At 39.1% G+C, this 14,712-nt stretch overlaps 1 protein-coding gene across 1 annotated transcript; it reads right to left on the bottom strand.

The window, feature by feature from the left end:
• Window positions 1–1,375: 1,375 nt before the first annotated feature.
• Window positions 1,376–4,685, bottom strand: cdx4 (caudal type homeobox 4). Its single transcript, XM_041857818.1, has 3 exons — window positions 4,247–4,685; window positions 2,221–2,366; window positions 1,376–2,104 (listed from the first exon to the last, which is right to left on the bottom strand). The coding sequence occupies exons 1-3, from the start codon at window positions 4,683–4,685 to the stop codon at window positions 1,874–1,876; spliced, it is 816 nt and encodes a 271-aa protein (XP_041713752.1). The 3' UTR covers window positions 1,376–1,873.
• Between the last annotated feature and the right edge of the window lie 10,027 nt (window positions 4,686–14,712).

The raw sequence follows: 14,712 nt of genomic DNA on the forward strand, positions 1-14,712 counted from the left end.
ATTTCGTTGAAATGACGTGGAAACAACATTGATTCAACCAGTGTGTGCCCATTGGGATGCTGGATTGGCACACATTCAACAAATCTGATCTAACAAAGTGGATATTCATCAAATATGCCATGATTGATGTATTGTAACAGTTCCACAATGTGGTTACTAAAGTCTGATTTTGATGTATTTGGTTGCTTTCGCTGCATAACATTTAGAAGTAGTCCCTTTTCAGGTTTAGAAGAAGTGACAAATGCTAACTCCCGCTCGTATAAGCTGATAGCATAGCTAGTATAGAGAAATCGGTGGTGGTAGTCAGTCATTTTTAACTGTAATGCAGTTGATTGGTGACGATGACATTAACATGTATTGGGGTTGACATCCATACAAGCATTATACTCAGATTTTTACCTCAACATAGTGTGAGATACACATATAAACAATAGCCTAAATGTGGGCTAATTTTGCTGGGGGGCAATGAGGAGACTCGGGATCTTTCCCCCACAGTATCTTATCCTCCATGCGTTTCCATGGCAATTCCATTGTTTTGGCAGAGTTCCATTGACCTTTTTACTGCATCTATAATAGCTCGTTTTCAGTTTTCCCCTCCCTACTCAGACCACTCCCAAATAGTCCTAGCAAAATTCTTGCATGAGAAATTGCTCTTTGCTAAGAAGCAATTTATGTTTATTTTTGACAATTTTAGAGGCCCATTGCAGCCATTTTTTAAATCTCAATATCAAATAATTTCTGGGTAACAATTAAGTACCTTACTGTGATTGTTTTCAATTAAAATGGTCAAAAAGAAACAAAAATTGCTCCTTAGCAAAGAGCATATTCTCAAGACAGAATTTTTCTAGGACTGTCTGGGAGTGGTCTGAGTGGGGAGGGAAAACCAGCCTGTTTTGGTGGGATGGAGTTTTGGCCTGCTTGGTGACATCACCAGGCTGTAAATGAGTTAATAGACCAATAAGAAAGAGAGTTCCAAACCTCTCTGCCAATAACAGATCATCATCAAATATTGCCTTTGACACATGCTGGGCAGTCAGAATTTACTTTAATCCCATCCTTATAGTTTGGAAAACGAAATAGAAGGGTAATAAACAATTTAAGAGCATGTACACTGTAATCGCTTAATGAATTAAGCTCTTGATAAATAATTTGTATGGTTGTGAAATATCAAATATATACATCAACAATAGTGTTTTAGAAAACAGTAGGCCTTTGCACACTCACATTCCTGTAATTTTGCAAAAGTATGCTTTTCCAGTCAATGAAATAAGTAGAAAACGGTATAACGTTATTGTAAAAAACACATTTTATTTACATTTTGAACGTTGCCATCAGACAAACGTTCTACCCGTATCACTCTTAAAACCTGCCTCACTTGTCCCTGTAGAAAAAGGTTAAGGAAGTGTGCTTTGCAATCAAATTGGAGCAGGAAATGCAAAAAGTTTGTCAAACAGAAGCTCCAAATGAATAATATGCATTTTCTGTCCAGTTAAACTTAAAATAAAATGTATTGCCTACCTGATTTCTCATTTTATTAACAAACACTTATACACCTAATCACATATAAAAAATGATATTGCCTATCTCAATAACTCAGACACAAACAAACAAGTTAAGCATTAAGCCTACATTTCTGAACCATAAGTTGATTTTTGTATGTTTTTATTTTATTATTAGAACTATTCTATAAAATTTATATTTGAAGAGCCTCCAGCATTTCTTTGCAATTATAAATCATCTTGTTTCTCGACTTCTCGTAATCCACAACATGTGCTTCAGGACGTCTGAATAATCCATTGGGAGCCAAGTCTTGCGGAACTGTCCTTTCAGCGTGTCGGAGTGCTCAGTTATGTTGGATGGTCCAAATTCGATTCTACTGAGTGACAGTAACTTGCTGTATGTTCCTAATAGATGGCATGGTGTTCATTCCGGGGGGTGGGTAGAGAGAGCCGTGAATATCCGACGGACTGAGTGAGCCTGGTACCGGCTGAGGACTGACTGAACCGGGGTCACTGTGCACTGATCCTCCGCTGCCATCAGATCCCATTTTCTTTTTGATTAATTTCCTTTCCTTGGCTCTGCGATTTTGAAACCAAATCTTCACCTGTAAATGTAAAAGAAAAATGTGTCAAAATTTGTATTTCGTTTTATATTTGATTCATCATTTAATTTGTCAAGTCTAGGGCCCTAATGCTCTATCATTAATCGGTATAGACCTACCTGTCGTTCTGAAAGGCCAAGGTTCCCTGCAAGTTCTGACTTTCTTCTGATAGTGATGTAACGATTAAAATGGAACTCCTTCTCCAGTTCCAGTCTCTGGTGATCGGTGTAAACCACTCTGTATTTCTCCTTCGTTCTTGTTTTGCCTGAAATTATGAGAAGTTATGAGAATTCAATATGCTTCATAGGCCTAATTTTTAAATAGGTTAGTCACAATGAACATAGAATATGATGCAAAGTAATAATGCAATTTTAATGGTTTTCAAATTATTGATAAATACAGGGGCAATAGGCTATTTAAACTCCGAAGTTCATTCTTGTTTTAAATTCACCTTTAAAGCAGTAATTTTGAGTATTTATAGCAAGTGGGCTTAATACTAGAGAAATAAGATAATCAACAGGTTAATTATCAAAATGCCTATTAAACTTTATGCTTCGTTTATCTAATACATCTCAAAATTTGTATGAAACATCTTTAGGCTCTATCAACTGAAGTGGTGGCTATCATGTTAATCTAGATTGTGTTGCTTTGTTGGTAGATATGCAAATTGAGCCACTGATCTTTTGATCTCACTTTTTGAACAAACTGCAGAACAAAGAGTCTCAGAGATATTACCTAAACTCCATTGATGTGTTAAGAAGCAACACAGGACACTCAAAGGAGTGACAAGGCAATACTATCTCAGACATTTATCTAGCATGGATCAGGTTGCTTTTGTTGATCAATATACTATAAATACATAAACTTTTATCAGGTAGACAACAATATTAGTCGTTTTGAACAACATTGAAACATGTTGATTTCATAGGTCATGCTTGATACGTTTGACAAGTCCAGGGATAGCCTCCTATAATTAAATACTTGACAACACGTTTGATAAGCTAGCCTAATAATAAAAATACAAAACAATACATCTAGGCTAAAATATTTTCTGGATATTACAGTGGTTCGTTTTATAGCCAAGTTAATAAGCTATCAAACGACATCTACGAGTTAATTTAGGTTTATGTTACTATAACAGTCTAATTGAGAAATATAGGCCTAAAGTAAAGAGTTATATTTTCTACATATTTAATGTCTAGAGAATTAAGAGATGTTGTGGTTTATTGCCAAGTTATAAAGCTTTGTTTATATTCGTCAAAGACCTTTCTTTATTTGCTGTGAAAAACGTCACCCTTTCCGGCAATAGAACGCGAAGAATGGGAGCCGATGAAGACACTTTGGTGCATATCAAAGTAAAATGAGGTGTTAAAAGAGGCCGCAGCCTGAATATGACGGATAACCTCAAAACCTGAGACAATGTAGCAGGAAAAGTAGACCTCACATCTAGTTTACGGGAGTTGAGAAATTAGCATTACAAGTGCGCCTGGCGCCGTTTCTGATCTTGACACCTTCATCGTTTCCTCCATAAGGCTATAGGCCTGTATCAGAAAATAACTAAGATGTTAACGTTTTAATTAATATCATAGTTTATCAGACTAGTATCGCGATTGTAGGCCTACAGTTGCATTGTCAATAATGAATTCGACAAATTCGATCTAGAGCCTATCATTTTCCTCCTTTCGCTTCTGTTTTGAAGTTGCAATTTACAGTTTTCAAAATGTGCCTAATACAAACATTTTACATGCAACTGCGTACTTTTGGTGACATCTAATTTAAAACATGATTAGATAATGTAATGTTAGTGCTTCCTTTTATTCCTTACGAATCTCTCCTAAATTCGACCAAAATGCACTCATTACGCATTATGCATGAGGTTATTCGTTTTTACGGTGAGCTTTATCACTTAAATTATGCAATTATTTTTTATACTGTATCAATTCTCTAAATACTACCTGTTGCACTTGCACAACTTTTATGAGCCAACACCAGCATATTTCACAGCACAAGAGAAAAACACAACAATTTCGTCTCTTCTTAGCAAAATATGAAGATGTAGTTTGGCATGAGTTGATGCTGTGCTCTTGCACGAATGATTTTAACAGTGGCATGCATTTATTGGCTCAAGCTTGTGACCTTACTCACCCGTGGAAGATGATTGTACCGTTTTGCTCATCCACTGGTAAGAAGAATTGCGCCTTTCTCTATCCGGGGAAAGTTGAGCAACAGAAATATTATCTGGAGGTGATTGCAATACTGCTGACCCTGGCGCGTGCATGGGATTATATTCAGGTGAGCAATAGGAAACTTGTCCTGGCGAGGAGTTGTTCATGGGCGTAGGAATAGTGTTAGGAGGCCCCAGACTATAGGCGCCCCAGTCCTCTCTCGGTGCGCCATAAGGAGCTCCCCAAGCCCCCGAAGACTGTGCGTGCGTATCCATGTTTGGCACATGATGGTATCCAGTAAAGTCGGAATATTGTGGCGTGGAAACAAAGTTCTGTGGTGGGATGTTGATGCCCGATCGTCTTACAGGTCCTTGGTGATACATGCTGCCTTCTTTATCCAAAAGGTATCCCACATGCATGATTTGAAAAAAAAAGACAAAAGTGACTTTCAAGTGGACATAGTTGCCCTGCAACTGCGTCAAAAAATGTTAATAACAATCCTCTTGCTGTGGTTATGTTGTGTGTAGTCCAATGGTGCTCCCCAAAATGAATTGCGAAGTAGTTCCTGACGTGATACTTTCTCACAGGATGTGGCTCTGTTGTCAAGGTGGTGGTGGTGGTAAAGGTATACTAAGGTCTTCCTTCCTGACGTCAGAAGAGTCTTCAAATCCCGAAGATTTGCATTCAAATGACGAGTCAATAATGCTGCCAAACCCACTGTCCTCTAGCGCCTGTTTTACGCATCACCCCAAAAAGAGCAAACTCCACTCCCAACTCTGAAATATTGGCGCCATGAATCAAAATATAATCGCAAAAGTGAATTGCAACAAACAATATGCTTAAATGGATATGCTCCTGAACACGTTAGGCCTTATACATATCTCTCAGGCCAATTTAAGTGTGCTTGCAATATATTTTCTATTTTCAACAATATTTTTTATTTAGGCCTATTAAGTTGCATACATTATTCTTTATTAGAAATAAAGATGTGACAGCCTTGGCCTTATTTTAATACAGGACTATTACTGTGCTATAATAAGCTAGGCTATTTGTAGGCTATTATATTATATAACGTGGCTATTATATAGGCTATTATATATATAGGCTATTATATAACGTGCAATTGTAGATGTCAATTTCTTGATTGTGTTGATGTCATTCAGTTTTGTGTGAGAGAATAATAAAACAAACAGCATTAAACATTTATTAGACGCTCTTACAGTTAGTGAGTGCATAAAAAAAAAAAATCTCACACTGGCCCCCCGTGGGAATCGAACCCACAACCCTGGCGTTGCAAGCGCCATGCTCTACCAACTGAGCTATGTGGTCCTCTGTAGCTCAATTGCTAGAGCATGGCACTTGTAACGCCAGGGTAGTGGGTTCGATCCCCGGGACCACCCATACGTAAAAATGTATGGGCACATGACTGTAAGTCGCTTTGGATAAAAGCGTCTGCTAAATTGCATATTATTATACCAACTGAGCTACACGGGGCTATTTACAGCAGGGATCATCAACTAGATTCAGCAACAGGCCTATTTTTTTCTTAAGCAGATGGTTAGGGGGCCAGAACAAAATTACATTTACATTTACATTTTAGTCATTTAGCAGACGCTCTTATCCAGAGCGACTTATATGATGACATATATAATAATATAATGCATGGGAATACTTGGGAACAGATTTCTAAAATTAAAATAACTTGGAGCTGATCTCCTGGTGTTTTTAGAGTCCAAAAATGAAAATTCTAACAAAAAAAAACCAACATTTTTTTTTTATGCTCTGAAAACTTGGTGGGACAAATAAAACCACCCGCGGGCCAAACCCTCATTTACAGTTCAGGTGATGGTCCAACACAACCGCCACACTCTCCTTTACTTTGGTTGAATAATGTATTTGGGGCTAAACCTGCTAATATGGGAAGGCAACGTCTCCCATGTCCCCAGACACGTTTCACGCTTTCGGAAGCTGATCGTATTTGTTAAAGATATTCACTTGCAAAATAGGTAGAAAGTATGATGAGACTTTCTCCTGTAGCAAGGCGAACTTTTCACATTCCTTTTAGTTCGCACTTCGACACTTCAAGGTCGCACTTCACAGCTAATTCCGGTTTAACCTATGACACCCGCTCAACGACAATGTGGTCTTACGCCCGTGCGTGCCAATATATTAGGCATGATCTTAGTTGTTATCCGTCCCTATTTTACATAAGAGATGGCATAATAAGTCTAAAATCAATTGCAATATCTATCGTAAAACAATCCAAACGAATCGAAGTACAATTGTCAAACATAAGCCTAGTCTCAGGCCTACTATTAACACATGTACTTTACTAGGCCTACAAATAGGCCTATTTATTTATTTTAAAGCATTTGATGTTTTTATATATGACTGATAATAGTTTTTTCACAACAGACAGTTGGAGTCAGACAGTTGGAGTCATCTAGTGTCAAATAAACCCAAAGGAGATAAAGGTTGACCTCCAGTGTGCTTTTTTGTGTGTTAAAGGTAGGAAACAGATATTGAACAGGAGACATGTTTTCCTTTTTGGGTGGGTGGGAAAGGTGATCAAGAAGCCATGACCATGCCAGTGCCTTGCAATGCAAATATTTGGTTTATGTAAAAAAAATCAGAGGACATATGCTACAGATAGAGAGATCTGTCCATTTGGGTCTACTGCATTTACAGGAATTTTATTTCATATTTCAAAGTGAAGTATGGCTTCTGAATCTCATTGACCATACACTAAATAGGCAAAAAACTCGAAACAAAGTAAAGCCACATTGACACAGGTCAGGTGCCTTGACTGACTGTAACCAAAAAATTGCTTATTTCCCCAGGCTCTGGTGGAAGGATATTTGAGCTGAGATAATTGACAGCCACTGCTCCCTTGTGGATGGATACAGAACTCCAGTTAGTGGCCTACCAGAGGTTAAATCCAGCCCTAACAACTGCCAGGTAGTCTCCTCAAGAGGGCACCATGTACCAGGGAATGAGATACTGTGCACCCTATAGTATGTTTGGCAATTTGTGCATAAAACACTGATGCCTTCAGCAAAGGCACTTACAGAGCCATTGACAGTTCTGAAGTGCTGAGTGTATATTACAATACAAGCTGAATTGCTTTACAGTTGGCCTATGTGGTGTACAAGTTATTCCAGTGCAGAATAGCAAACAGAATCTTCATTAAATACATCTACATATATGTTTTTTCCCCTACTGAAACCAACTCATCAGCTGATATCCCTCTGTATGTACCTTGATAAGTGCATTCCATAGGTTTGTACAATGTGTAATTACAGGAGGTGTCAGAGTTACTTCTATATTATTGGGCCACTGGATTGTACATTTATGTAAGGAGTTTAGTTATAAATACATGTACATATAAAATGTATGCAGTGGTGTTTATTGACATACTACACTGACACATAACATACACTCACACACACATGCATATTGACGCCACACACACACGCACACACACACGCACGAACACACGCACACACACTCATACATAGAAACACTTTCACACTCTTCACATACACTGCTGCTACTCTGTTTATTATATATCCTGATTGCCTAGTCATTTTTACCCCTACCTACATGTACATACTGTATTACCTCAATTACCTTAACTACCTTGTACCCCTGCACATTGACTCGGTACTGGTACTCCTTGTATATAGCCTCGTTGTTGTTCTTTTCTGCAGTGTACTTTGTGCTGCGTCCTGTGACTGCATTACTTATTGTCAGTGACTGCCCTCTGGTGATGACAGAGTGAACCCCTTTTTGCACATTTGATTCTTCTCTCTTTGTAAACTCAAAATCACTATGGCAATTAAACACAAAATATATAGTAATGTGGTCTCAAAATAATAATTCCATAGGTCCAATAGATTCATATTAAAGTATGTTTCTGCTTCCATAACTCGAACCATCACAATATTGACCAGAAATTATTCTAAAGGCAGTGACATGAGGTTGGAGAAGCACAAGTTTTTTGTTGGTTGCATAAGTCCAGAGATGTTGAGATGGACCACAGGACTTCACTGCAGGATAAGTGCTAAAACATGACCTTGTGACCTTGTGACCTAGTAATTCTATAGATGCTGCTCTGACTGACCCATATGTCACTGATAGAGCAAGAGACACTGGTTCTCAGTTTGTTGATTGGATGTAACATCTTCACATGCACTCTCAAGTTCAAACCGGATGCTTGTTGAAGCCCAACTCAGGTTAAAGTATTTCAATCATTTTCTTCAGGGGATAACAGGAAAGGGTGTTTGCTAGCTTGTTGAAACAGCCCAGTGTGTTATCATAAGATTTACAATAAACATTTTGTGTGTCTACAGGACAGGAGATGTCTTTTTTAAAGAAGTAAAGGATTTTCAGAGAGGAAACGTGTGCAGGAAACTTCAAGCTGAAGACATCCCTCTCAGAGCACAATGTACTTACTGTATGTGTATCAACAGCTGCACTTCCACTAACTCATGTCCTAGTCACCTATAGATTGATTAAACTTAATGTACACTGTTTTAAGTGAGAGAAACAACTTATTCACAGGCTGTAGTCATCATGTAAAACAAGCTACTGACAAATGTGGTAAATAATAGTTTTACAAGTATTGAATTCCATCAAATAGCGTTGTCTAAATACTAGGCCATTGTTGCTCAGGATAGAATGAGCTGGATATGACAAAATGACAACAAGCTAAAGGGAATGCAGAAAAACAGAGCATGATATGCATGTGTTCTACAAATGCACTGTAGAGCATGCTCATTTCAAGACTGAATGCTCTTAAAAATAAACTAAAACAAAGATCCCATTCTATTTAGGTTCCTTTCCATTCATGTGTTGTGCATTAGAGAGATGAGATGGACATAGTTCAATTAGGATTCTACTTTTTTTTTTCAAAAAGCAGATTAATATAGACAAATATGAGTACAGATTGGTACTGTTCATGGTACATGGTAAAATATGTGAAAATATATAAGGTGGTAAATTAACATAACAGAAATCATAAAACATTTCCAGCCAGAGATAATCATTATTATAAACAAAAAGAGCAGGGGGGGCTTTATTTCATGGTCCTCTGTAGCTCAGCTGGTAGAGCACGGCGCTTGTAACGCCAGGGTAGTGGGTTCGATCCCCGGGACCACCCATACACAAAAATGTATGCACGCATGACTGTAAATCGCTTTGGATAAAAGCGTCTGCTAAATGGCATATTAATAGTCCCATTACTGGGCTCCAACTTTTAATAAATGTAGGGCTTTATAATCTAAGTGAATGTGTTATTTATTCCGTCTCATTCAGTTCCCAAACCTTTTGCAGCCACGAGTTATACGTTGGGGAGTTGGGTTTTAACCAATTCATTGTAATGGCTTTTAATGGCGGCTGTGAGCAAAGTCTGCAAAATCTAATTTTAACCCCTTCCGTCTGTGCCCTCTGGAATTGCCCCCAGGAGAGCCACCAGGGGGTGTTGTGGTATTTCTAGTTCAATTAGGATTTTTAAAGAAAGATTTAGAAAAACAGACGAGTAGAACAATGTAATGCCTGTGTATTAGACTGCAGTCTGAACTGGACTTGTACATGATGGATTTGGTCCAAGATCTGTCAAAAACATCCTAGTCCTCACCGAAAATGTATTTGACAAGTATGCCAACCATTAGGCCAAGAGAGAATTGTCTGCATATTTATCCCTGACCCTGCCATTCAAATGAAAAGCTCAGTGAAACCAGCTCACACGTGTTACCACTGCATCAGAAAGGGGCAGAGAACACAGAAAGAACGCAGTGCTGAAACCATCAAAGGGGCATGGTAAAAATGCAGAGACCACTTTGCCATAATCAATTCAGAGGAATGACGCGGCATTTTATGAGCACAAACACATGTTTGTGGCAGACTGTGGCGCTAATCCTGGTTTCCCGGACCCCGCTGGCTGCGTCGGTTGGGACATCACAACTTCCTGTTGTCTGTCAGCACCAAGAGGCCATCCTCAGATCTGTGGTGAACTCGCAGAGTTTGGTTTAGTCTCAACTCGTCTGGGTCTAATGCAACAGTGGCAACATTTGCAGCGGTCTTGTATGGTTTACATTACCACATCATTCATGAATGAATTCATGTGTAATCCCATCCCTTGTTTTCCCTTGTATTGATTTGCAGGCCATTCTCTTCAATGTCAGGCAACAGGGGAGGTCTGTTTAAGACAATGCAGTTACAGTATTACAGTTTTTGGGGGGTTCTGTGGTCTGAATCAGATGATAAATGGGAGGACCTCATTCTGCCTTGAAACACTCTTGCACTCTGAAGTCTAAACATATTTGAGGAGTTTCAGTATAATATAAAAAGTGAATTAATGTAAATTCCCTTTAACCCCCAAACCTCCATTACCGTTGGGAGAGGAACTTGCTAATGTTTGTTGGAACTCTGAATGTCTTAACACACAGTGTTTCTTTCTCACCCCTGGAGTTCCCAAGTCCAATTTCGGGGTAGTCTTTATTTACTTAGCTGTACTTATTGTTGCCTTGGTCTGTGATACTTCCTAAAGGTGTGGTGAAGCTCCAGCTAGTCTGACTGTGGAAACAGCATCCGTCCCATTGTTCTGCTTCTAGTTGAGAGGAGGTTTGGACGTGGCCTACAGTTCACCTTCTTGGGGCAAGGGGTCTCGGAATAGCATTGTATAGTAGTGGGCTTGGGGGGAACCTGTGTTGTTTTTTGTAGTGATTGGGCATTATTGTGTGGTGGATGGCTTCAAATATGCACATGATAGGATTTCAATCTGTGCTGTTTTCCCCCTGATTAAGGGAATGTGTTTTGGCATGGTTTCAGAAGGCCCTCAGTGTGTCGCCTCTGTTATAGTGATTAATGTAGCATTCTGCTATGGGGGGCTGTGTTTGTCTTGGGAAGGAGCTGTGGAAGTGGGAATGCTGGGGAGGGAGGTATTTTCATAAAAACAATTTTCAAAAGGAAAGAAATGAAAACAGACCTCAATAGGTGAGGCCCTTTAATTAGATGCCAACGGGATGGTTTTTTTACAGGTCCGTTTTGGTGTTATTGCACAGACCATTGTGTTACCTGGGGAAACACACAAACTCTGACTCATCAGAGGGGATACACTAATTTTGCGTTGGGTATAGTTGGGTAAGTTACAGTAAACGCATTGTATTACTGATGTTTCATCACATTCCTCATATCCTGCCCTGGGTACTTCAGATGGCAGATTTATGTTTATTTTTTGGTCATCTCTGTCTAGCTGTTTCGTTAGTCATATTCAGATTACCAGGCAAACAACATACTGTGCTATTTTCATGACCTTGAGTAAAGCTGTTTGAGGGGCAACAATAATTTTTCACTGTACGTTCAAGATGGATGTTTTCATTTGAGAGGCTCTGTTATGAAAGACCAGCGCCACTCCATTTCTTTGGTTTATTTGGTTTCTGTCTTGACTGGCAGAGCAGTTCTGGATTCCGGATATTACATATTTCTCCCAGATCTATCTATCCTTCAGAAAGTATTCACACCCCTTGACTTTTTCTACATTTTGTTGTGTTACAAAGTGGGATTCAAATGGATTTAATTGTCAACAATCTACACAAAATACTCTGTAATGTCAAAGTGGAAGAACAATTTGAACATTTGTAAAGAATGAATTAAAAATAGAACACTAATATACAGTGAGCTCCATAATTCATTGGACAGTGACAATTTTTTTGTTATTTTGGTTCTGTACTCTAGCACTTTGAGTTTGAAAGGATACAATGACAATGAGGGTGAAGTGCAGACTGTCAGCTTTAATTTGAGGGTATTTTCATACATATCGGATGAACCGTTTAGAAATGACAGCACCTTTGTACATGGTCCCCCCCATTTTAAGGTACTACAAGTATTTGTTAAATTGGCTTCACAGATGTGTGTCGTTAGGCAGGTGTATTCATTTGTGTCGTTAGTGAATGCAGGAGAGCTGTTGATGAATAGTATTGATTCTAGACTTTGCTATTGCCTTTGGAGGTTGTTGTTGGGGTGTGACAACATGAGGAAGACAGCCGGGTCGATGCAAATGAAGCTGGCCGTTATAAGGCTCAGAAATGAAAATCAATCAATCAGGAACATTGCAAAAACCCTGGCCATGCCCAAGTCAACAGTTTGGTTCATCATTAACAAGAAAAAATCAACCAGTGAACTCAATTATGTCAAAAGACCCAGTAGACCGAGGAAGACCACTGTAGTGGATGACCGGAGAATACTCTCTATGGTGAAGAAAACCCCCCTGACAACAGCCCTACAGATCAAAAACACTCTCCTGGATGCAGGTGTAGATGTGTCAAAGTCTACCATACGTAGAAGACTACACCAGCAGGACTACAGAGGGTACACTACAAGATGCAAACCACTGATAAGCCTGAAGAACAGAAAGGCGAGATTACAGTTTGCTAAAAAGCACCTAAAAGAGCCCCAAGAGTTCTGGAAAAAAGTATTGTGGACAGATGAGACAAAGATTAACATGTACCAGAATGATGGAAAGAGGAAAGTGTGGAGAAAAAAAAGAAATCCCCATGATCCAAAGCATACCACCTCATCTGTGAAACATGGTGGATGGGGTGTTATGGCTTGGGCCTGTATGGCTGCCAGTGGAACAGGCTCACTTGTCTTCATCGATCATGTGACTGCAGACAGAAGTAGAACAATGAATTCTGAATTCTACAGAAATATTTTATCTGCTCAGATAAAACCAAATGCCTCCAAACTCATTGGATGGCGCTTCATCATGCAACAAGACAATGACCCTAAACATACTGGTAGAGCAACGAAGGGGTTTTTGATGGCCAAAAAGTGGAAAATCCTTGACTGGCAGAGTCAATGACCGGATCTGAATCCAATTGAACATGCATTTTACATGCTGAAGAGGAGACTGAAGGCAATAAGTCCCCGAAACATGCAGGAACTGAAGATGGCTGCAGTACAGGCCTGGCAGAGCATCACCAGGGAAGATACCCAGCGTCTGGTGATGTCGATGCATCGCAGACTTCAAGCAGTCATTGCATGCAAAGGATATGCTACCAAATATTAACAATGATTACATTATTCTACATTATGTTAAACTGTCCAATGTTTTTTGATGGCCGAAAATGGGGGGGACCATGTACAAAAGCTTCAATAATTTCTAAACGGTTCATCTGATACAGTGAGGGAAAAAAGTATTTGATCCCCTGCTGATTTTGTACGTTTGCCCACTGACAAAGAATCTTGCATGGAGCCCCAGGCCGAGGGAGATTGACAGTTATTTTGTGTTTCTTCCATTTGCGAATAATCGCACCCATTCCAGCCTTGTGTAGGTCTACAATCTTGTCCCTGACATCCTTGGAGAGCTCTTTGGTCTTGGCCATGGTGGAGAGTTTGGAATCTGATTGATTGATTGCTTCTGTGGACAGGTGTCTTTTATACAGGTAACAAACTGAGATTAGGAGCACTCCCTTTAAGAGTGTGCTCCTAATCTCAGCTCGTTACCTGTATAAAAGACACCTGGGAGCCAGAAATCTTTCTGATTGAGAGGGGGTCAAATACTTATTTCCCTCATTAAAATGCAAATCAATTTATAACATTTTTCTTGATTTATTTTGTTGTTATTCTGTCTCTCACTGTTCAAATAAACCTACCATTAAAATTATAGACTGATCATGTCTTTGTCAGTGGGCAAACATACAAAATCAGCAGGGGATCAAATACTTTTTTCCCTCACTGTATGTATGAAAATACCCTCAAATTAAAGCTGACAGTCTGTACTTCACCCTCATTGTCATTGTATCCTTTCAAACTCAAAGTGCTAGAGTACAGAACCAAAATAACAAAATAATGGTCACTGTCTAATGCATTATGGAGCTCACTGTATCTTGATTAGATAAGTATTCAACCCCCTGAGTCAATGTAAGAATCACATTTGGCAGCGATTACAGCTGTGAGTCTTTCTGGATAAGACTCTAAAAGCTTTGCACACCTGTATTGTATAATATTTGCCTATTTAAAAAAATTATTCAAGCTCTGTCAAGTTGATTGTTGATCATTGCTAGACAGCCATTTTGAAGTCTTGCCATGGATTTTCAAGCCAAATTAAGTAAAAACTGTAACTATGTCACTCAGGAACATTCAATGTCGTCTTGGTAAGAAACTCCAGTGTAGATTTGGCCTTGTGTTTTAGGTTATTGTCCTGCTGAAAGGTGAATTCATCTCCCTGTGTTTGGTGGAAAGCAGATTGAACCAGGTTTTCCTCTAGGATTTTGCCTGTGCTTAGCTCCATTCCGTTTCTTTTTATCCTGAAAAACTCTACAGTGCTTAACGATTACAAGAATAACCATAACATGATGCAGCTACCACTATGCTTGAAAATATGGAGAGTGGTAATCAGTAATGTATTGAATTGGATTTACCTCAAACATAACACTTTGTAGT

Source organism: Coregonus clupeaformis, chromosome 3, assembly GCF_020615455.1.
Source record: "Coregonus clupeaformis isolate EN_2021a chromosome 3, ASM2061545v1, whole genome shotgun sequence".
Classification (NCBI taxonomy): Eukaryota; Metazoa; Chordata; class Actinopteri; order Salmoniformes; family Salmonidae; genus Coregonus; species Coregonus clupeaformis.